Source organism: Neovison vison, chromosome 5 (assembly GCF_020171115.1).
Source record: "Neovison vison isolate M4711 chromosome 5, ASM_NN_V1, whole genome shotgun sequence".
Lineage (NCBI taxonomy): Eukaryota > Metazoa > Chordata > Mammalia > Carnivora > Mustelidae > Neogale > Neogale vison.
In genome coordinates this window covers 34,407,179-34,432,699 of record NC_058095.1, presented here as the reverse complement: position 1 = coordinate 34,432,699, position 25,521 = coordinate 34,407,179, and the positions used below count along the sequence as shown (strand labels likewise).

General features: G+C 38.6%; 1 protein-coding gene across 11 annotated transcripts in view; it reads right to left on the bottom strand.

Annotated features, from left to right (window-relative positions):
- ACACA (acetyl-CoA carboxylase alpha) overlaps positions 1 to 25,521 on the bottom strand; it is a 289,079-nt gene that overhangs the window by 83,344 nt on the left and 180,214 nt on the right. For all 11 annotated transcript variants that reach the window (XM_044248459.1, XM_044248461.1, XM_044248460.1 and 8 more), the window contains 6 exons: positions 21,135 to 21,176; positions 19,837 to 20,052; positions 18,900 to 19,055; positions 16,141 to 16,344; positions 10,863 to 11,018; positions 8,934 to 9,080 (listed from right to left, as the gene is read on the bottom strand). In XM_044248459.1, the coding sequence (XP_044104394.1) occupies positions 8,934 to 9,080; positions 10,863 to 11,018; positions 16,141 to 16,344; positions 18,900 to 19,055; positions 19,837 to 20,052; positions 21,135 to 21,176 (921 nt within the window). The remainder of the gene's footprint in view (positions 1 to 8,933; positions 9,081 to 10,862; positions 11,019 to 16,140; positions 16,345 to 18,899; positions 19,056 to 19,836; positions 20,053 to 21,134; positions 21,177 to 25,521) is intronic.

Below are 25,521 nucleotides of genomic sequence, written 5' to 3'. Positions count from 1 at the left end.
AACAACCTAAGCTAATTAAAATGAAAAAAGGGAAGAGGATCAAAAGAGTTAGTGTGAATAAGCGAAGGATGAGCAGAAATAAACGCCTGCCTTATGCAAGTTCTAAGGGAGAAAATATTTCTTTGGCCACAGTCTGATTCTGGAATAAACACACACAAGTGAGGGAGGAGGGAATGGGGAGGAGAAAGCAAGCAGAAGAGAACAGTCTTATTTAACTGTTTTTATGTGAGTAAAATGATTTGTGCCACAGTATTTCCATAAGAAGTGGGACCATTATTTTCCTGTAGAAACACATTTGGTTTGAAAAGTATCACTGGACAGGATGTGAAAATCAAACCGAATGAATTATTCACAACCCCCGATCAGAGGTGATCATTATTTCTGATGCTCCAAACAGTGATTAGGATTCTGCCCTGAGATGTCATTTTCTCGCTGAGTAACACCAGCGACACAGAAAGGCATTATCTATCTATCTATCCATACATGTATTTTTTCTCCTGGGAGGACCTTGGTTTAATGTTACTATAACAGATACTAAAAACATGACAATATTAACATTTATTCTGATGGTGCCCATAAATGTCATTAGTCTGACACAAAGTGTCAACACTAATCATGACCCAAAATTAACACCAAAATTGACATCAACATTAATTGTACTATCAGTGTGAACAGAATGTGCAACTGCACACATCCATACACACACACACGCTTTCCAAAGCTGCTGTTACTACAAAATAAAATACTAATATTAAGCTCAAGCAATAAATTTGAAGGGAAAGCTAAGGGGCAAAAGAGGACGGGATGGTGTTTTTAAGAATGTAAGAAGCATCCATCAACTATAGCTATGCTGTGGGAAGCAGTAAAAGAATATCTTTGCCATGGTTGCCTTTCTTCTATCTCCTCATTTTGAGTTCAGCTGTAACAGTATTTTTCTATGTGGACTTAAATATAGGTTAGACTGTGGCTGATACGTTAAAGCTTTATTTTCCATGCTAAATGTCTAAAAGTTGAAATTTTCTGGCAAAGCCTCCAGTAACTATTGTTTCACTACTGCTAATGCCCCAGGAAGAGGACCATCGTACAAGGCCCTGAAGCAGCAATACAAAGAATTCTAGAGCGTTAGAGCTGAAATAGACCTAAGCATTATCTGCATCATGAAGATGAGAAAACTAAGAGCCAGTAAGAAGTAATCTGAACTTGAGTTCCCTTATAGATACATAATAAAGTGTTACCTACCCCCCTTTTGTTTTTCTTTGTTTTTTAAAGATTTATTTGCTGATTTGAGAGAGAGAATGCACACTTGCAAGTGAGCATGACCAGGAGGGATTAGAGGGAGAGAAGAGAGATTCCCAAGCAGATTTCGTGCTAAGGACAGAACCCAATGTAGGGCTCGATCTCACGGCCCTGAGATCACAACCTGAGCCAAAACCAAGAGCCGGATGTTTAACCGACTGCACCATGCAGGTGCCCTAACCTCTTTCTCTTTTGTATCTTGTATGGAATATTAAATCTTCACTTTTAGTTAGATACTATCAAAAAATAATTACAATATTAACTCATGTTAGAATCTCACGAAAAAAAAAAAAACATATCTGATGGAATAGTAGAAAATACTGTATGGGTGTTAAAATGTGCCTTTTTAAACCACAAGGCAATATGATATTTGACATAATTTGTGCCATTCAGAAAAACCATGCTGAAAAAATGTCAATGCCTTTCCATATTGTATTATCTGCTGGATATCATATTCTGTTGCCTAGTGTTGTATGATCACATAAAAGAGCTGAAAACAATTTTCTTAACAGCTGAAAAACTCTCTTTTTCATGCTTGGATAATTCAAAAATGGCTGAACAAACTTACCTCAACCTTTCGAAAAAGCGATAAAAGGGTAAGAAAAATACCATTTTTGGAGCAAAAAAATTTCATCCCTGAGGTAATTTCTTGAAAATATTACTGAAGATTAGAAACAACAATTTTGAACAGGGGAATTATCTCTCCCTGCAATATTTATAAACATGAGGCTATAGTAATTTTATGCATATACACACAATGCTTTTAGTAAACATACCAATTTAAAGAAAAAAAAAAAAACATGAAATAGAGCACATACCAGCCGGTGGTATTTGAAAATGGAGCACAGGAGTAATTGGATGATAAGGAAATTAAGAAAGCTGGCCGACTACAGTTCAAAAAGCCTGGCCTGTTAATCACATAAACGGATGTCGAACTCTGATGCTCCATGCTACACCTCATCCTCTGGTATCATCTGTTGCTTTCCTGATGTTCATTATTGCCTGCAGTTGGAGCTGTAAAGTTGCTTGACATAGGGTACTATATCACATCCTTTTTCAGTAAAATCTTAAAACTTAAAGTGAGTAAAAATGCTGGCAAGTACCTTCTTTTGTTCAAGGCTATCCCTAGGACTGACTTTTGAAGGGGACTGAGGAGCCCTCCATGAGATCTGCGGTAGTTGGCCAATGGATACTTTAGGATTTTCAGTCAGTCTAATTCATTGGGCCTTTGTTTGCTAATAATGAAGTCAAATGAACTAATCCACCTGTTGAAAAGTCTCCAGTACATAGTAATCACTCAGAAGGAATTCTAAGAAAAGTTCTATGCGAAGTAAATAGGTGATGGCGATTAAGGAAGGCACTTGTAGTGAGCACTGAGTGTTGTATGCTGAAAATAACACTACGCTCTAGGTTAACTAATTGGAATTTTAATAAAAATTTGAAGGAAAAAAACAAAGCAAAGGATATGATCCCAAAAGAACAGTGTCAGAAATTCATTAGAAGTTATTTCGTGGCAGGAAGACATAGCTTTCCAAATTAGACTCAATATTTTTCTTTCTTTCTTTTTTTTTTTTTTTTTAAGATTTTATTTATTTATTTGACAGAGAGAGATCACAAGTAGGCAGAGAGACAGGCAGAGAGAGAGAGAGGAGGAAGCAGGCTCCCCACCAAGGAGAGAGCCCCATGCAGGGCTCGATCCCAGGATCCTGGGATCACGACCTGAGCCGAAGGCAGAGGCTTTAACCCTCTGAGCCACCCAGGCGCCCCAGCCTCAATATTTTTCTAATGAGGGGCTCAGTTCTGGTTGTGAGGACTATTTTAAACAAAGACTCATAACCAAACATGCTCACTTAGAAAGAGGGTAAAATAGTAATTTTAAATAGAACTATCTTAACCACATATTTCATAACCTGTCTTTTTCTGTACTTGAAATTCCTATCTTGTTAAGCCTAAAAGGATTAAAGAGGATTAAAGTGTGGGGTTTCTTTCTTTCTTTCTTTTTTTTTTTTGGAAGCCCTTGATGAAAAATAAGACAAGCACAAATTATGAATGTTTACATGTAATCAGCGGTGTGTGATACTTTTCTGCGGAGGATCTCAAAGCACTTACAAACATTTCCCCATCTTCAGCGATAGATTGGTGGCAAGGACCATTAGTCTCTTTCCATAACTTGAACAATCAGTGCACAGACCACGGTGCTGTTTTTCAGATCTGCCTTCTTCAGGTCTATTTCAAAGCTCACCTTCAGCATACGCAATACAAATATGCCTCTTCTCCAACACATATCTAAAAGATTGACACGGACTCAATTTCTACACCCAGCATGAAAAGGTAAACTGATTTCCAAAGAATGAAACAAAAGCACATCCAAATTAGCTTCACATTCATGGAGCTATTCTGAGGTTAAATTGAGTAAAACAATATACAAAAGTCTAATATTAAACTAGAAAAATATTTGGGTTCTGTGTGCATGAGGAATGGACTGAAGCCCACAAACATACACACACTTCTCCAGTCACAGTTTCAAAGAATAATAGGTTCCACTAGAATCTGAGTCCAGGAAAACCCAAACAATTCCTTTGAGAGCATAGAAAACATCAACCAACTGAATTCAGACAGAGGCTTATGGTGTTTTTTCTAAAATAAAAGGTCCTTTGGGTTAAGCGCTCCAGCCTAAAAACTGTCACAATGGATCTACTAATTAATTTCTTCCAATCTTTTAGGCTTCTATAAGCTTACCAATTTCTTTCCCCTACTAACTCCTAAATTTTTTTTTTGTTTTTATACTCCGATGAGAGATTTCAAAGGATTACAACGTAAAAGTGAGGAGCAGTGTCAAAATGATAAAATCTGTTTAAGCAGTCAGTAGATGCAGGGGTTTTTGTCATATCACTCTCCATGTTTTTCTATAAGTTTGAAATATTTTATAATACAAAAATTACAGACATTTACACCTTGCTGAAACTGAACATCAAAACGTTGCCAACAATTAACTATGGGCAAGGCTGAGCAGTTCTAGAACCAAATTCCTATTTCCCACCATCCCTACCCTTCCACCCCAAGAGCATAAAAGATACCAGTCATGATGGCAATCAGTCTTTAAACTTTAATCTACACTATTTTTCCCTCCTCAATCACCCTCTTCCTAAAAAAAACGTTTCCTATAAAAATATGTAAAGCAATGATACAGTAAGGTGTTCACCAGATCTCTGCCTGAAAAGATATATATATATAAATATTTATATAAATATATAAATGCAATCGCATACTGGAGGAACACCAGGCCAAGCCCACCATACCAACTGAAAAAAAGGGGTTAGGATACTACTGGATCTGCCTCACCACAGAGGGCAATTCCAGAGGCTGGTCTAAATGCCAAGGTGCTGAGAAGGAAAAACCCTGACACCTAGTGCCCGTCTGAAGAAATGAAGCCTGGCAGTGACTACAATTCTTAAGTGTGGTAGTGTGCGCGAAGGTGATCATCAAATGGCATTCAATTTGGAATACGCTTATCTCCCAGAAAAACTTTAAGGAAAGAAATTAATACCACGCAAGAATTCCAGTCCTTCCTTACTGGTCCTTTTTGGAATTCACACCCTGTACCTAATTATTAAAACTGCTTCTAAACAGAGACTCTTCTCATCTCAGTTTCTCATTACGACAGAAGAGATGAGAGGGAGGGTCTGTGTTGTCAAAAAGCCCACTTGCTGAAAGAGTAAGGAAAACAAGATGCTACCTTCTGTCCACACCGGAAGTGCTACACAAGTTGCCTATCACATCTTTCATCACTGCCCCATTTAGAGATTCATGATCTAGTTCACACAGGAGTTAAAGGAAATATAATAAAAGAATGCTGGTGACATTTCAGAACAAAAAAACCCCATGGTCTCAAGGAGGCTAGTGTTTTCTTTGTCCTATACCAGGCAAAGTTAAGTTGTTCTCTGTCAAGTCCGTTACCACCTTTGGCTTGATCTTAGCCTGAGCCTTTTAATAACAGGATTTAGCGTGAAAAGCAGCCGCAGTGGATTGTGAACTGTTACTCGAGATGTTCCCACCTGCAATTACAGCTTCCACCAAATGATCAAAACAGGTTAGCAAACTGGCAGGAAAATGAAAACAATTCCTCCAAAATTGAGAAGCAGTAAAAGTAGAACGGTTGGTTGGCAGCATTTCCTCTGCATCCAGGCTCAACAGCACACATTCATCTACTGTGTATTTACATACGATGCCCATCACTGTAGTATCATAGCCGCTAGAGCTGAAATACGTTTAGTCCATGTTGCAATCACATTTTTCACAATTTTCATCTTTACTTGAAACTATTAAAAAAAAAAAAAGCCCTAGACAACTCATCTTTGGAGCTATTTGCAAGTAACACAGTTCACAGATTTGGTCTACATCTCTTTTATTCCTACTCTAAATTCATACTAAATGCAATGCCATTCAAACCTGACAATGAGAAAAATGTTGTTCTTATACTTGCATCATGAATAAGGTGGCATGCCTTCAGTTACATCTTTCTTGATGGGGAAGGGACAACTAGGAAAACAGAGAGGAGAAAGTGGCTAACACCACATCAGAAAATCTCTCTTTCGTGTGCTTTTAACATGGGTACAATGTTCAAAATGCAGGTCACATCTCTGCTGAAACAGCCAATATTCTTTCTCAAATGGCAAACAAGTTACCTAAAACTAAACGGAACTCAATTGTTCCAAGTCCTGGTCCCATCACCATCTTACCTATTTACTGTCCTGGGGGGAAAAAAAAAACAGGGAAGAAAGCCTGGCCACCCATACAGTCGGTGGTCTGATAAGTACAGGTTTTCTCCATTTGATTATGGGGAAAAGCGTCTCGATTCATGGGGGAACTCTGCAGGAAGCTCTTGTTTTACCTTCATTCCTTATATCCATGTGCTAGCTTTTAAACTCAGCAACTCCAATCCTTCAAAGTAATGCAGTATCCCCACAATGATGACCTGGTAGAGCCGTCACCTTTGGAGAACACCACATTATGATGATTTAATGTCCATGTAGCATCAATGCATTTACATGAAGCCTTGGCTCTCAGAACATTAACAGGTCAATTTTTTATTCCTTTTTTAATAAAACTATTTCTCAAGGCTCTGTTCAGATGCCCGTTCTCTTTGGGACAGGACAGATTTGCTCCAAATCTCATCAGCATGAGCTCTTTTCTTTCCCTTCACATCACTCTCAGGGTAATACGGAGAGTGCCAGGTTCATGACAAACTTGTCTCTTTGGCCAAAGAAAATTAAACTGCAAGAGCTGAAAGTCAACTTGCTCTGATAAAACTGGGCTCAGCATGAGGAAATACATCCCACTGACACCTCGTCATCTCTTAGGGCCAGCTGTCCCTCAGAGTTCAGAGGGCTGAAACTCCATCTTTAGATTGGTCAGTTTCTCAGCGGACATGCACCATTGTATGCGCAAGCTACTGGTAACGGAGCTTGATACTAATACCCCAACCTCATTTCTGTTGCGCAATGCTCTATAATCTAGCTACAGCCACCGACTGACTTCACCAGCCATCCCGGGCATTAGTTACTAAATGCTCACCAAAGAACATCAGTCTCACTCCTCCCGAGCTCAAAGACTCAGAAACAGCAAGCTAACCACTCCACCTCAATCCGAGTCAATCCTTTGAAGAAAAGGAAAAGAGAACAAAGAAAATAGGCAACTAAGGAGAGAAAAGAGTAGAACAAGAAGGGAAACCCAACAAAAAGCAAAATAAATAAATAAAAACAAATTAAAAAATTCAAATACAATCAGATTTCTCGATTTCAAGATTATTAAAGCCCTGGGTAAAGAGAAACATCAGGCCCCCAGACTGACTACCTTGCAGCTGTTTAAGACATCCCTTTTCCACCCAGGTTTGTTGGGTCTTAAAGGGGTTAAAAAAAACCTTTAATTTTTTTTATTCTTGTGTGTGTGTGTGTGTGTGTGTGTGTGTGTGTGTATGTATGTGGTCTTTGGGTACAGAGTCCCGTATAATAAGACTATTTGTATTCATACTGGCAGAGTAAACACTACATGTTCATGCCCAGGCAGCTCTGTGCTTGTAATTTCAGCAAGAACAGAGCTCTGTCCCTCTGGGACTTCACTATTCCCCTAGTCTCCATTCGCTCAAACACAGAATGAGAGCAGAGAGAAAGCAGAAGAGAAAGATCATGGCAAGAGGTTTCACATAGCAGCGCTGCTAGCTTTCACATGGCCAAAAATCTCATTTTTTTGTTTTAATTACATTAGTTAAAACCCTTTCTCTCCCAGCCCCATGTTCACAAGGGTGCCTTCCATTCCTAAAGACTACACTGTTCAATGAATCAGAATGTAAGTCTAGCACAATGAAGCTTTTCTTTGCTGTTGAGGGGCTCACTGCAGAGAAGCTACCCCATGGCACAAACCTCTGCTTCAACTTTGTGTGTTAACGAGTGTATATCTATTCTCGTCAAAATTCTATGCATCTTTCCTCCTTCACCTCTTGCCTTTGCTATTTGTTGAGGCGGTAGATTAGAAGGACTCCTGGAGTCTGACATTCTCCATCTGGTCCAATGCTTGCATCCATCTTAATACCAATTCATCTACTTTTGGCATCTATTGGTGTACTTACTGAAACAGCACACACCTTGTATATATACAGTAACATTTTTTGAAAAAGATAGTGCACAAACTGGAAAATACCACATATCACCTCCAAAGGTCTAGTCTACCCAGTATGTTTATGAATAATACCCAGGTAAAGATTACTCTTTCTACAGAATGAGATTTATTTAGGGATTCTAACTAAGGTTGAAATAAAAACCTATCTCTTTTTAGGTGTATTACTTTTGTTATTTGGATTTTAACTGCACATTGAAAGATTAGTAAAAATCAGGATGAAGAGGACCATAGGCCCTCGGGCAGAATACAATTTTATATCATTATTAACAGTGTCCCATAAGAGAAAGGATTCCAATACCAGAAAATGCATTCTTAGATAACTATCAGAAATGGGCTTCTGCTACTTTCTTTTATGTTTAAATCCCTGGTTCTGATTGAGTCCCTTTAAGATTATATTTACCATGATCGTAACAGCATCAGATCAATTTACCCAAGCACAGAAAACATGCCAAAAAAGGTATACTAGTATGTAAGCATTCAAATAAGAAAAAAAATCAAGCAAAACAATATTTTAACTGTTTTTATTGTAGATGAATTTCAAAATTTCAAGTATATACAAGAAAAGAGAAAATGCTCTATTCTGACGGATATATTATCTAGCTTTGATTAATAACTCATGAACAATCTTGTTTCCTCTAGTCCCACACTCACCCCCCATTACTCTGAAGCAAATCCTAGACATTGGATCATTTCACCTATACCTATTTTAAATAGGTATGTCCAACAGAACACATCATTCTTTTTTAGAAAGCAAAACTGTAACAACATTTTAAAAATATTATCACACCTAAAAATTAATAATTCCTTGATATCCAGTCAATATTCTCTCCCCAAAGACCTCTACCTCTACCGTGCTACCTATGTAGCATCTAAATTAACGCTCTTTAATGACCACCTCCATGGAAAGCTGCTACCAGTGGTCACAGAGATAAGGAAAGGGGGAAGGGAACTCAGCTACTTGCCTCATTTCCTCCTGGAAGCCTGTTCATGTGGACCAGCTGACCTTGATCATCCAACACGAGCTCCGTATATGTCAGCATGTCAGAAGGCAGGGGTGGTGATGGAAGAAATGCCTGAGAGGACATAGACTCCCAGAGTTTGATCAGAGACTAGCAGAGGAGAAAAGTTTGACTCATCAGTGACAATGAGCAATTCAGCATACACAAAATTAAATGCTAAGTTTTAGTCATTCTAATTTTGCTCTTTCCTTTCCCAGTGTTCTGCTGAGCATTGAAGCATTAGGCCAAATTCTACAGCTCTCAGTCTCAGTTAAAAAACAGATCTGTAATTATTTTTCACATAATGTTTTCACATGTCAAAAGCAGGCACTTTTCCAACAAAGTCAAATTGCTGATTGATAATGAATCAGCACAAGAGCAGTAACAAACACAACAGACCTAACAGACAGACCTGACCACCCCCCCCGCAGGAAAATTAAAATAAAAAACTAAGTAGCATTAATCCCTCTTTTTTAAAAATGGAAGAAAAATTCCTAGAGGAATAGAAAAATAAATAAATAAATAAATAAAAAGAAATCCTTAGCCTCTAGGAAAAGTGATATGACAGTTAGCTAATAACAAAGAAAACCCAAGAAGGCAAGAATAAAGTTTCTACTAGCGGTTCAGGGGAAGTATCCTCTTTCTAATGCCTTTTCAGATCTATCGGCCCTCATGAAGAAATTAGCTCATGAGGGGTATAGGACTATTTGTAAATGTGCAGATCAATTTTGCTCAAATCTGAGAAAACAGACACACCAATCCACTTAAAAACCATTATAATTTTCATTTCTAACTTCTGTACTACCAAAACAAATACCTCCTGAAGTGGCAACTAGTTGTTTCTTTGCTTGTCTCAAAGCAACATTTAAAGGCAATATGATGCATTTATACCTACATGTTCCAATCACAGTGTTTATGTCTATTCTATAGGGAGAATTATATAGAATGACATTTCTATTTATAGTTCCGACACTGGGGAACAGAACCAAAACTCAACTTGTAGGCTAATAATGCTGGTAATACTAAATGAAGATAGCTATGTTTCTAGAGAGAGAACTTGTAAACAAATGACTACATAAAGGAAATCTCTTGTACTTGTGACTAATAGAGAAATTACAGACAGTCTATTTACCAAGGCCACATATATTACTTTATTAAAATTCAAGTGTGGTAATACTGGTAGTACTGACTAGGAGATGTGGAAAAATCTTATATTCATAGATTTTTTTTTTAAGGACAAATTCAATATTCTTTTGATACTTTGTATGTTGCATTTTCTGCTGTGGATGTACTTTTTTTGCCTTCCATTGATGGAAGAAAAATCTGCAGCACAGAGATGATTCACCATACAGATCAAAGGAATTTATTTTCGTATAAAGGATGAGAATCATAATGTCGTATTTTTCTCACACTAGTTTTTATTCGGCTATAATAAATCTCCCACAAAAGAATTGATACGTTAAACTGTGCATCATGAACACTATATCCATTTGTATATGTTATTGGTATTGATTCTCATCATATTAACCTAGGCTATCAGCTAAAGACCTGGGTTATCTTGGAAAATAGGAAAAAGAGAGTAAGAGTTTCAAATCTCTTTTTTAACATCCATAATTTGATTACGGGCTTAGGAGATACATACCCAAACATAACTCCTCACACAGGTCATTATAAATTACCATCACAAGCATGCTATCTCAGTTTACTTTCTTCTACTCAACAGAGGCTTCTATCCTCACAATTCCCTGTTAATTCATAAAGAACTACCCAATATTGGAGTTGGCGGTCACCAAATCCCAAACGAGATAGAAATGAGAGTAGTGTTAAGATATTTCCTGCCCTTTGTGAGTGCCCCCATTCCAGGCTAAGCTGCCTTCAGGTAGCCCCCTTTACCTGCCGAAACATCTCTGGGATATCATATATGTATGTTGTCCCCAAGGATTGTGCCTGGAATCTCTTTGATTGAAGCAGGTCTTTGGTGACATATGGAGTATTGATTAGCATTCCATGCAATGGTCCCTGTTTATCTCCATATGCCTGAAACATGATCTGCAGGAGAAAGAGAATGGCATGGGGAGTTAACAGACAGAGAATAAAATCAGCTGCCTAGACGGGCTTTTCTCATAGATGTTATTTCTTGAAACACATTTTTGGTGGACTGAGTAGCTAAGACATGCCTTTACACATTGGGTAGTGTTCTCACTTCTCCACAGATGATCCAACTCCAAAAAATGGTATGAAACCAATGACACACCATGGGCTGCTCTCGATTTTGGATTAGTTGAAATCAACAAGAAAGCACAGTGTAAATTTCACATCTCAGAGACAGAATGACAATGCTTGCCTTTGAAAGTGACTTGAATTTCATATACTCAGAAATGAAGTATGTCAGCTAACAAGTCTGAGCAGTCCTCACATTTAAGTTGAGAAACAGCTATGCACTGAAGAGAATTTTGCTCTCTCCCCAACAGCAGAAGGCCAGGTCAAGGCTCTAACCTATTATCTGTGCTTAGTCTACTTGATTAGAAGGTGCTTTTTAAGTGTTATTAGCCACAGAATGATTCAAAGATTTCTGCCAGAAATGGATTTCAGCCACCCATCTAGCTAGTCTGTTCTTGTTAGCTCATAAGATATAGCCTATAGTAAAATAAATGTGTTATTATATATATTCATATAATATAGATATATATATTTATCTCCCCAATATACTATGTCTGCAACTACTGAATCGCTCCTGCAATACCTATATTGTCACATAATGAAATAGCCACACCAGTTTTTAATCACTTTAACTCAAACATTTCTAGAAGAGTACTTCATACTCCATTTATTTAGGTAGTTTTATTTGCTTATGAATATTTACAAGGGATGCCATTATTTCAATTCAGTTAATATCTATTGAGTGCCCAGGCGCTGTATGACACTAAATTAGGCACTTTATGCATGAATACATAAAATATAGACTCCCAACATAGTGAATACAAATGTGGGAAATAAGGGTATGTGTGTAAACCCACATATCTATTCTGGTCTAAAACAGATAAGCTGGTCTAAAATAGACCATTAAGGAACAGATTTGTGAACATGACATATAGGCTTAACAACAGAATTGAGTACTTTCCCAAACCCTGGACAACATTTAGGTAAGTGAATCCTTAGCCTCCTCCCTCAGAGGAACAAGTATGTTCTACTGACTTGTCAGTCAGGTCCTATAGTGGGCAAAAATTGTCTTGGGCGGCTTACAACCCCAAGAAGGGAGCTTCCAGTCCTATTCCACATGATTCATGGTCAAAGTCACTGGGTAGGAGGTAGAATTAGCAATGTTTTAAGAAAGCAAAGTGTTAAGTGAGGTCAGTGTGTTAGAATAAGGAATTTGGGAATCCTGGGTGGCTCAGTCGCTTAAGCCACTGCCTTCGGCTCAGATCATGGGTCCTAGGATCGAGTCCCGCCTCAGGCTCCTTGTCCAGCAGGGAGCCTGCTTCTCTCTCTGCCTCTGCCTGCCACTCTACCTGCTTGTGCTCTCTCTATGATAAATAAATAAATAAAATCTTAAAAAAAAAAAGAAAAAGAAAATTGGACTCAGAGGAATTAAACTGAATCAAAATAAGAAAAAGGAGTAAAAGCAGCAGGTTCTTGCTGCTTCCTGTCTATTAGCAAAGACAAGAGCCATGGGTACAGAGTTTGAGACTCACTTTTGCCAAGGTGGAATGAAGGGAGGCTGGTCATTAGTTAAGCAACATAATTATGTGAACTGAGAAAAGGGACTGGAGAAAGCCCTCTAGGTAGACTCACTGCTGATGGGAATTTAAAATGGTAGGACTACTTTGGCAAACAGTTTAGTACTTTCTTATAAAGTTAAACATACCCTTCCTGTGACCCAGTAATTACACTCTTCTATATTCCCAGGAGAAAAAAAATATGTATCTACACAAAGACTTGTAAATCAATGTTCTTATGGCAGCTTTATACATAGTAGCCCAAACTGGAAAACAGAACTTCAAATGTCCATCAAGAGGTAAACAAATAAAAATTTGGGTACGTCTAGGGTATATCCATAAAACAGAATACCATTCAGCAATGAAGAGGAACATACCACCCATTGTCTACCCAACATAGATTAATCTCAGAAATATTATACTGAGCAAAAGAAGCCAGATATATTGTACACAGTGTCTAATTTCATTTATATGAAATTCTAGGACAGGCAAAACTTACCTATAATAATAGAAAGCAGATGAGTAAGGTTGCCTAGGGCTGGGGCTAGTGACTATCTTTGATTCCGCAGAAGAAAATACGAGACCATTTAGGGGTGTGAAGATGTTCTCTATAATGACTGTGATGGTGGTTATACAGGTATATACAATTTCAGAATGAAGTATATACATTAAATAAGTGCATTTTATATGTAAATTGTATCTTAATAAAGGTCATTTAAAAATGTATACTTTCTCCTTTATACTACACTTGGAAATCCATAGGCAATGGATTACCCAAATCTCTTCTCCCACTATGACTGGCTGACATCAGTGTTTAGTACAGCTAATAACACAAAGACTTTACCAGGAAAATGAAACAAAATGAAGCTCAAGCCAGTCAACCTTGCTTCTTTTTGTCATAAAAAATAAACGAAGTGCTGAGCAAGAGGTTGAGGGCAACGGATGCTACTGAATGATCAGCTAGCTACAATAATTCCACTTTCTACTATAATGGACACAGGAGTTAAAAATGGGTAGTAAGTATATGGTTTACAAGTTCATGAAAACATGTATATATTTTATATATCATACAACTTTCCCCAGGAGCCATCCACAGGGCTTCTCTTGGAAAACGATCTCTGATCCTATAAGTCTGCTCCCTTAGAACTTTATACCTGTTTTATGATAGCATAAATCATAATCATACTACAGAGAAACTAGTTATCTGTCTTCCTCCCCCCAATGTAAATTTCTCAAGAGTAGAGATTACTTTTTATCTTTGAATCCATTATTGCCTGACACACTATAGGTGGTCAATCAATGTTACACCAATGAACAAATGAATGAATGATACACGGGGTTCTACATTATTTTAGATTTCCACAATGACTCACTAGAACAAAAATGGGGGGGGGGACAAATTGGCAATAAGCATCAGGCAGACATTAAGAGCACCAAAGCAGAGCAGAAGGCTGTTCCTTTTGCTGGTTTCTTCCTCTAGCCAGGGGCTCTTGGGCCCCTCAGTGGCTGCTGGACTCCCTCAGCTGAAGAGCCTGAGGGAGACCTCTTCCTTCAGGGCTTCCTAATATGCAGGACCCAAGGTCATAGGGGTTTTCCCTCAGGCAAAAGGTAGCTCACTCATTCTTTCAGATACTTAATGAGTGCTTATTCTGTGCCATGCATAGGACTAAATCCTGACTGAATGTGTCTGAGCCTTTCATGCCCTTGTGCCATCAAGAGCCAGAATGAGGGAACTCTAAGAGCTTTCTAATGAAAGAAAGGAAAAAAAAGGTAGTTATGAAGAACAAACATATTTATCAAAAACATTAAAATCTCAAGTGGCCATCTTATTTTTCACAAGAATAGACCTGCCTTGAAGCCATTGTAGAAGTTAATTAAAAATATCCCTGACCACAGAAAGCTTTGACTGAAAATGTCTTTAAGGTTGTCCTGAAAAACATCAAATGCAGCAAAAATTATTGTATACTCTTTCTCTTGCTCACCCTGTGCACTCTTGTGCTCACTCTCTCTCTCTCTCTGTTTTAACTGTTCACTTCTCACTGGATAGATTTCTCTGGCCATCTAACTGGGAATCAAAGCACAAAATGAAAGGTCACTCTGACAACTATCCAAACTCAAATTTTTAAAATTCACCTTCAAAATACTGGCAAAAATGTCTTCTCTTGCTGCTATTCCTGGACTTAAAAGGACATAGATAAAAACAAGAGACCTACAATCTCTTCCCAGTACCTAACACATAGAACAAACAGAGATCTTGGCGTACACACACTGGAGCAAGGCCATCCTTTAACCAGAAGAAATGCACTTCCCAAGTTTAGGCCAAAAACCTAAAATAACATCCTGGTTCTTAAGAATATGTGAGCCATGGCATGGGGCACCTGGGTGGCTCAGTAGGTTAAGCCTCTGCCTTCTGCTCAGGTCATAATCCCAAGACCCACATCTGGCTCTCTGCTAACCAGGGAGCCGGCTTCCCTTCCTCTCTCTGCCTGCCTCTCTGCCTACTTGTGATCTGCCAAATAAATAAATACAATCTTTAAAAAAAAAAAAAAAAGAATATGTGAGCCATGGGCAAACCAATCTAAATCCAGTATCATAGCAAATGGCACAAATATTTAGAAATGAAGGTGGTAACATAGATTAAGAAGAATTCTCTAACTCTTAATCTCAGGAAACAAACTGAGGGTTGCTGGGGGGTCGGGAGGGAGGAAGAGGGTAGCTGGGTTATGGATATTTGGGAGGTTATGTGCTATGGTGAGTGCTGTGAATTGTTTAAGACCAATGAATCAAGACCTATACCCCTGAAGCAAATAACACATTATATGTTAATTAAAAAAAAGGAATTCTCTATTATGACAGAATCAATCTACTGAAAGAGTCATCCTCCATTTTCACAGTCTTGTTTTTCCTACCTGAAAAGGTGGTTAAAGTTTGCTACTTTGCTCTTTTATAGATATATAATACACCGAGCTCTTTGAAGGAAAAGTGTAAATGGAGTAACAATGGGTAAATATGATAAAGTCATGGCTTGACATTGTTCAAGGTATTATATGAAATTTTCCTTTTTAAAAATGAAAGTTGGTGACACACTTTAACAATTCTCTTTTCTTTCCTTCCCAATGAGTAGACTATCTGGGCTGAAAACAGGACAGATCAGACCAGACCATACCAGACAGTTCAGGTAGCTCAAGAGCCCTCCTAAAAAGAACCCTAAATTGCAGAATTACCTCTGGAATCAGGTTCACTTGGCGTCTGTTAGGGCTCATCAGTATGTAACAACACAGGCACATCTTATAAGGCAAATGAAGTTTTTCAAATTTATGTGACCATTGCTGACAGGGGGTAACCCCCTGACATGAACCAATGGGAAACGTGAGTCTGCATCTTCCATAACAAGGACAGGGAGCTCATCTTTAGGACCCAATCAAAACTCTGGGGAGCCTGCTTGACCACTGTACCTGTGCTGTCCTGGAGTCAGTCACCTCTTTATACAAACTGATGTCCAAGTAATAGCCAGACTCGTTGGTCAGGAAGAGGCGGATGGGAATTGCTTTTCCAGTTGGCGTCAGGCGAATGTTGATTTTCAGTTCTGCCTGGAGGACACGTAATTTCCACAGCCGACTTCCATAGCGCATTACCATGCTCCGCACAGATTCCTCAATCTGTCACAGACACATCACCACGCACAAAACTTAAACACCTTGTAACTAGAACCTGTTTTCAGGTCTGCCCATCTTTGGGAAAGAAGGGATGGAAAAAGGTGCTGGTTTCTGGAGATGTGGACTACATGTATTCCTTATGAAAGGAAAGATAATTTCTTCCAACCCTACTCTTGCTTAGAACAAGTCAGGGACAATTTCATGCCAGCGCAGCATGGGAGTGGGGTTCTCTAGCTCACAACACCCAAATCTGTGCAACTCTCTACACCTTTCCCAATTATATTCATATTCTCTATCAAAGATCTGCAATATCTAAAATTACAAGCCATGGGATTTAAGAGAAAGCCCCAAATAAGAATAAAATCTCTAGTTAAACAGCTATTAAGTAGCATTTATATGCATGGTAACTATGTTTCATTGCACTTACAGGACCTTAAATCATCATAGCAATTACCACCATGAGCTTTTTCCAATACAATTTTATTAAACTTAATAATATATGCTGCTTGGTAAACTGCACAAATTAAAAAGAGGCGATTTGTAGGTGGGGCTAGAATGCTCTCTCTAAACAGAGCTCTGAACCTTGGTCATTGCCAAGTCCAACTGGGATTTAAGTAGATGAGGCAAATGTTCCATAGTTTCTCTAAGGCTTATACAAAGGCAGCTTACTGCTCCTAGTTTTCAGGTTTAGACAAGCTGTTTTAACCAAATGGCCTCAGATGGGATTTTTCCTTGTTGATATTCTAAAGTGAAATCTTGTTCTCCCAATACAGCTGTAGACAGCTAGGACATGCTACTCAAAATTAACGTTTTCTTAAATGAAGTATCTTTCTAAAATACTTCTTCAACTTAGAAAATATCAAAAATATCTTCTACCACCCTTCTATTATGGTCCTTCAGAAGTATGTGCTACCCTTGCAGTCTGTTTTGCTTCACAGAATCTTAGATCAGAATGGATTTCGAGGGGGACGCCTGGGTGGCTCAGTTGGTTGGACGACTGCCTTCGGCTGAGGTCATGATCCCGGAGTCCCGGGATCGAGTCCCACATCGGGCTCCCAGCTCCATGGGGAGTCTGCTTCTCCCTCTGACCTTCTCCCTGCTCATGCTCTCTCTCACTCTCTCTCTCTCAAATAAATAAATAAAATCTTAAAAAAAAAAAAAAAAGAATGGATTTTGAGGGCAACTGGGTGGCTCGGTTGTTAGGCGTCTGCCATTGGCTTGGGTCATGATCCCGGGGTCCTAGGATCAAGTCCTGCATTGGGTTCCCTGCTTGGTGGGGAGCCTGCTTCTACCTCTCCCACTCCCCCTGCTTGTGTTCCCCCTCTTGCTCTCTCTCTGTCAAATAAATAAATAAAGTCATATAAAAAAAAAAAAGAATGGATTTCAAAGAGCTGACTTGCTTGTTAACCTAAAGGTATCATCTGTTCTGTTCTTGAGGTTAAAAAAAGCCAACGTTCTCTACATAGAGGAAACTGACAGCTCTCTATGACTGGAAAGGCATAGTTAGAGTGTATGAGTATTTAGAGTGGAAGCAGAGCGGCAGATATAAGAAAAACTTACTGAGAAATGGTAAGTCAAATCTGAAAATATATATAGTTATACAGTGACCTGGCCATGTTCTCAGATTTCTAGCCTCATCAGTCCCAGAATGCTTAGGAGACCTTTACCTAAACTAGGTGATGAAACTTGATACTCAGTGAGTGGTCCTTGATTTTCTTGATAGGCTAAAGCAACCTATCAGTTGTTTCGGAGTCTTGAAGAAAAACAGCAGAAAATGATTTTCCAGGTCTTAGAAATTCAGTTCAAAAAAGCAAAAGTCCATGCCTACAAATGATCTTGAGAAAGGGGGATACTTGATTCTCCTAACGAAATTCCACAATACCACGGCAGAACAAGGTTAGAGGGAATACAAACAGAGAGCGGCTTGTATTTATTACACCTGGGATAGAAGGTCAAGTTCAGAGTCACCCTGTTTTCCTTCCCTAAATTATATGGAATGGATTTTAGAATAGAACCTCAGGATAGAAAATATACATAATACATGTGAAAATTCCTTATCAAACAAATCCCCTCCCTGTGGAAAAATACTGAAGATAAACAGGTTAGACACATTGGGAAGGTGCACTGCCTCCCTAAGGCCACCAGGTAAGTAACATTTTGTGCAAACCAGCAGCAGTTTTGCCAAAAGGCCCAATAATAGTGAAGCTATTCCAGATGAGAAATCCTAGGGAATTATATAAAAACAGGACCACTGTGATGACAAATATCATGGAGCAGATACCAATGGATTAACAGAAAGAGATTTTATGTTTTTGTACTGCTTACCAGCAAGATAACAGCATACCATCTTCTGTTTTGAGGTCTGCTTTCAGGGGCTATATCAAATTTCTGACACCCTCTGGAAACCCTGTCTCACAAGCACTCTGTAAACCTTAAAGATTAAGGGCTCAACTAGCTGATCAAGAGTACCTGTTTCCAGGTCCAAGTGAAAATAAATATGGATGAATCTCTCTGCCTGTGTTTGGTGGTGCTGGAAGAGAAGCTAAGGAGAAATGTACCTTTGATGGGTCCATGATGACTGTGGGCACAAAGTTGAGGAAGATGTGGTTGCAGTCAGTGCGAACATTTGTATTATTAAAAGCAACTTCCAACTCATCCATGGCTTCTAGGAGCAGCCTCTCCCCTTCATTTTGTAGATATTCAAAAGAAGCTTCCTATGCAAGAAGAAAATCAACATCCATGTTAGTGTGTTGCAGAAGAGTCAGTATCAATAAAGAACTGGCTACTATAATGACTTGAGTAGTAGTATATCATGAATCATAAGGCACCTGCTTATTACCTTCCTCCCTAGAGTAGCTCAACAACTGTGGGTGGCAGAGGCAGGCAAAGGTCAGATAAAAGAGCTTCTGCCAGCCCTTCCTCCTGCCCCTTAGCAAGCCATTTCCTTCCAATAGTTGGACATGCTGGGCACCCCCAGAGCTATACCTCCAATAGGATTACATTTCACATATGGCATATGGAGCAGTTTAGAAAATAAATCTATTTGGAAAGTGAAAGTTGAAAAAGGGTGTAGCTTTGGGATGCAGTAATTAACATGGAGGGAAGTGCCTTGCTATACACAGAAACTACCCTGTCTAGTGGGCTTACAACGGGGCCAACTCTAACTCTATCTTCTATCGTCACCTAACTCTAGCTGTGATTTTTCCATTAAGACGCTTTTGCTCTTCTCAAGTGAGTGCTTTCATGCTTCTACTACCTAAAAAAAAATTTTTTAAAGCCCCTTATAATATGGAATATTTATTTGCCCTTTATAATATGGAGTATTTATTTTTGTGAGAGAAAGAACTGTCAGACTTCTGCTGGTTACTGGAGAGTGGGAAGAATGAAAATAATGATTCAAAAAATGATTTAAAACATGAAAACCTGATTTTCAACAATGCCTGTTTCTCTGCCCCTTCCCTCAGGGATGACTTCCCGCCAAAGTACAGGACCCACCTTGGTGACTAGATCAGAATGTCTGATGATTGCACGCACGAAGAACCTGTAGTCTGTCACTTCTGTGCCCACTTCCACCTTGGCTGCCCCAAGATACAGGTGCATCTTATGATTCGCACATGGAATGGCAGTAAGGTCAAAATTTCTCATCCGGTTCAGCTCTAACTGGAAAGCTAGGGCAGGCTCCAGGTGACGATAGATACGATCCTCCTCAAACTGAGCACAAAAGTGGAGAACAAAAGAGCTCACAAGAGGCAGTTAGAAAATTATATTATGAAGAACATGTACATAGAAGAGATGCTTAAAAACAGAAACATAAATGATCATGTGCAAATAAGCAACAAAAATGAGCTACATTCAAGGATAATGCTATAGCTTATGTAAGATTAGGGACTAAAGTGCCTATTTACTTCCCAAGCTTTTATCATTTATGCTTTTACAAGCAGTGATGCTCTCCATTAAAAACAAGTCAACAAAAACACCAATTCCCTCAACTCCCACTGCATTACCGTCTATACAGTTCATTTTTTATAATTAATCACAGAGTGCTTCATATTAATATCTACTTCACATACTGGTGTTTTGGGTTTACCCAAATGTTTACAGGCAGGGCCCGTTTTATACTCTTATTTCTGGCACTGTACAAATGACACAGTAAATACTCAACAAATAAATATCATCTAGTTTTTAAAAATAAAAATATTTGGCTTTGGAATATTCACTATCCCTATAGATATATTATTATTTCTCTCTCTCTTTTTTTTTTAAAGTTCAATTTACATTTACTCCATGTTTTGCTGAAATAAAATTGTTCGTCCAGTGCAGATGTCAACTGACTGAATGGGGAGGGAGATCCAAAGCCGGTTACAGGAAGAAACCAATGCGGTCTGAAATTCTGTATTTTAAAATTGAAAAACAAATGCACATAAACAAATGCACATAGACTTGGGTATAAATTAACTGCTGCCTGTGGGTGACAAGAATACTACTAGTAAATATAGCAGTCCTTTAATATATCATTAGGATCATCCTAAAGCATAGGGAGGACTGTGAGAAGTTATCGCTTTCTCCGGATAGCTCAATACATTTGATTGTTTCCTAAACCAAACTCTTTCAGAAAGGAGTCTTCTTTAGTGCCAAGACACATATAAGGCAAGGGAAAGCACAAGTTCAGTCAGAGAAAGGAGAATGGCAAGAAGAGCACATGACAAAGACAAGTCACTCTTGGGTTTTTAAGAACAAAATGAAGATTTAAAAAAAAAAAAAAGGGGGGGGGCAGGAAGGAAATTAGTCCTTACCTTATCCCTTGCTCGGAAGGTGAAAAATTTAGGAAATTCTCTCTGTGTAAAAGAAGGGGAAAATGTTTCAGTCTTTCACGGATATGACTCTTTGGGGATAAACAGTCACGCATCTAGGAGGCCGTTCCTAGAAAACATGCTCCTTACCTAAGCTTAGCCCGGGGAATATGAATGATCCTCTGGGTAACTACCACTTTGACCCCACTTCCAAATTTGAAATCACCACACTATCACCCTCACTTTAATAGCTATCCTCTCCTATGGGAAAACAAAATTAGTATTTTTTCATCTCCCAAGTGAAAAAAAAAAATCTTTCCAGGTTTTGCTTTTGGCATAACCTGGCAAATAAAACCAATATACACTTATGTGGCAGCATTTCAACAGTAGTTAAGAGACTGATTTCCCAAGTTTCTCCTTAAGAAACTCTTAAAATGTAAACTAGCCAGACAGCACAGGATCCCCAATTCATGTTTTTTCCACATTCGCTCTCAAGTCAATAACTCCGAGGGTTTAAACAATAATATTTTAAGACAAAGCAAAAGCACAAGATGTTACTTTGGTCACTACCACTTTATGTATAAGAGAATGGGACGGAACTAGTGAACTTGTAGTCATTAGGTCTTACTGCTCTTTTGCAGGGCATTACACAACAAAGCAACCAATTTCCTAGAACCTTATTAATTAACAAAGATGAATTCAATTAGCAGAGTCCATTAGTTTCTGAAATTTAACTTATTAACATCAAATACCCCTGCTTCTCGGATGGGAGACTCTACTGGCAGTGTTGGAATCAAGTCATTACTATTTGCCTCCATAGGAGGTTTCATTAGGTATCTCCTTCATTATGAGTGCAATAATCAAACACTTACTGGTACAAGGCAGACAGACCAGGACTAGCTAGCTGCCTAAATGTCCCTCAGTGAGCTTTAGGAAGCCTGAAGGAAACATGAACCAAAAGCCTTCTAGGTGGCAGGAGCTCTTACGTGCTATCCCACCAAACACTTTCAAAAACCTCTCAGGTAATAATGATGACTTATTCTATAGCTGAGGAAGCCGGGGCCAGGTGATATGCCCAGGATCATAAAACCTGAACATGAACTCGAGTCTCTCTGATGCCAGAGCCCACACCCTTTCATTTCTACCACTCCATTTCAAGTGCAGGACACTGACTTTCTACTCTTGTCATAATCCAAATTCCTTATTCAGAGAACTTCTCCTTAATGAGATAAAAAACAAATTGGGGCTTTAAAGGGAAAAAAAAAAAAAAACAAATAAAGCAAAACTCCTGCTGAAAACTTGTGGTTCCTGAATTTACTGAGAGCTTCTTGAATACCTTCCACAGGTATTTACACCTCACACCTTAGCTAAAGCTTATATAGTCAATAAATCATTTTACATTTCCTTGGCATTTTGACTGTAAAACTGCATTTAACAGGCTTCTAGGAGCTTGTTTAGCAAGCCCAGGAAATCCCCTGTCCAGGCTTGGGTCTTTAAAAGCCCTTTGAAAGTGGGTTTTACACAGCACTGATCTTTTACTGATGATGTTTTGTTCTAAATAATTCCCCTGAATGATAGTGAAGAACATGGGGATGACTTCAAGGTTAAGCAGGAAGATGTTCAGCTGAATTGTCAGTAGATTTCATGCTCATGGCTTTATTTAGCCTCGTTTTGGTTTTATTCTTGAGAGGTATGGCTTTCAGAGCATTAGCTAAAAAAGCAACAGAGGTCAAAAAAAAAAAAAAAAAAAGAAAAGAAAAGATAATAAAATCTTTCCATGCAATTTTCGGAAAGAAGAGTCAAGAAAAGTGATAATAAAGTCTCTTAAGCATACATCTTAAGCATACATCCTATTCTGCCACAACTATTAATTAATTAAAATATTTATTTAGTGTACCATTTATCAAATGTGTATATATGCAGGATCAAAATAATTTTTCTTCAAAAACCTCGTAATCATAGCCAAAAACCACTTGTCTTTACTACTCAGCCAATTAAGAAAATTTGTAGTAACTGAAAGTCATGGAAAAAAAAAGTCTGAATTTACAACAAATAATGAAAGAAGCTAATTCTTGACAGCGACAGGCAAAGACTACGAAAATAAAAAAAAAAAACAGTTTCACTAAGTTTAAGAAAAAGTGTTATGAGATGATACAGGCAAACTTTTTTTTTTTTTAAGCTTTTGAGCAAATTTTTAGTTCCCTAGTGAGGTCCTCAATTTAAGCGTGAAGCGTTCAGAACAAGAGATGGCCAGAAGTTCTGTGCGATGAAACACCCGGATTATTGAGCAGTCCTTGGAAAGCTATACAAGTTCTGAACACTTTTATAGCAAGTCACTTCTTTCAGTGCTCAAAAATTCACAGAAAGAGAAGAAGAAATGCAGAAGTCTGGACCTATAGTTGTAGTAAATTCCTTCACCCTACCTCATCCTTCCAATTTTTCCACTAACAGCATTCATGCTTATTCCATCACTAATGTAATTGCTTTCCAGGCATTCTAGTAGTGTTATGGGCAAATATCATAATTGAATGTACACAAAGAAAAACCCTCTTAGTGTTCTGGTACCAAAAACCAAAAGAACGCAACATTTCTCAGGAAGAAATTATACCCCTGCTGTGTTCTAATCAGCCAACCATCATCAAGACAATCAAAATAATTTGCCTAAATTAGCCAATCAAGACACCCTGCAAATCAGAGAATGTGAAAACCTGCAACAGAAAACATCATAGCTGATTATGATACTAATAATCGTGTTAAAAACCTAATGAGATGAAGAAATTGGAAACTTGCTGGTGCAATTCTCTTTTACCTCAACATGCTGAGAACTAATTATATAGACTGTAATTAAAACAAAAACCCAAACCAAACCTTTTGAAAAACTAACAGTTGATCTACTAGCAAACAAAACTACCAATTTTTTTCCCAGCTTCATTGAGATATAATTGACATACCAATTTTTTTTTTAAAAGAAATGAGCTACTAACCATGATAACTATTTTTGATAGTGAGTTGGTTCTTCCTTCAGGCCCAAATAATCCAAACCATTTTAAAGCGGGAATGGCTCCTAAAAAACTGGTAGAACGACAACTATCTCCTAGGAGACTTGTAGCAGCATTTTAAAAATCTCATGAGTCTTTGCTTCAAACAAGAAGCAAAAGGAAACTCAGATGCAAAACTGATTTTAGAATCTTATCACCGTGTTTGGACCTAATGCTCTTGTTTAGGTTGCAAAGGATCAGAAGAATCCTGAAAATTTGTATTTTAGTATCCTTAACAAAACTGCACTGAAAAAAATGATGGCAAGCTTCAAAAAGCATAATACTTACATCCCAATCAAACAGCACCTTCTGCTGTACTGTCTGGAACTCTAGATCGGAAATTCGAGTGAAACTAAGAGACTTAAGTAATACTACATAAAACTGGAGAGCCTATTCAGCTGCAGAAACTCAAAGACCCTGTTCTTTGGCTTTAAAGGCTTCAATATATATATTTTTGGCTTTAAAGGCTTCAATATATATATTTTTTAACATGAAGGAGAAATTTTAAAAAATGGGTCTGTTTCCCCTCCAACTTTGTTTAAATATTCACATTAAGCAGTTATTCGCATCCTCTTTCGGGCACTTGATTTAATTAAAGGACAGGGAAACAGTGTGGAGACCCAGCCTCCTCACTGCTGGTGGACAGGGCCACCTTGGAAAAATACATTCCCCTATTCTAAGAAAGTTTCTAAGAGACTAAGGCAGCAGCAGACTCCAGTGCTCAGCTCTCTGGGGACTGTGGCTATTAGACAAGGAAGTTTTCGCTGGCATCTGAATAAGCCCCTAACAATATACAGACTCTCTAGGAATGTCTCCTCTGTCTGGCCCTCATGGGCTGGTTCTGGTTCTGAAGCAGTCAGAGGACCATACAACGGCCCAGCAGCCTCTTTCCACACCAGCCAGTGTTGTCCCTGGTAACCTTCCTCGTCTCCTTGCCCCCTCATGTGCACCTTCTCTCTTCTATTCAATAATATAGGGATTTCACAGTGTAGAACAGGGGAGGCTGCATACATCACAGTGGATTACCAAGAAGCCAGAGAGATCAAGGGATTCATCTCTAACACTCCCAGAAAGCTTCCTCTTTTTCACACTACACTAACTACGGGGCAAGCACACATCAGATGACATGAGAGAGGCTAAGCATCCTTCATGAATGGCAAGCTACCACCAGCAGAGGATCTCACAGCAGTACCATGAGAGTGAGCCCTGGATTTGTACGACTCCTGCCAAGGCTTCCTGGCTATTGCAGATCCTGGATGGAGCTCAGTAATAGTTGCCCTTGCCCCCTGCATAACCACTAATCATTTCTAAGGAGCCCAACATAAAAACACCCCCAACTCCTCTGTCATTCA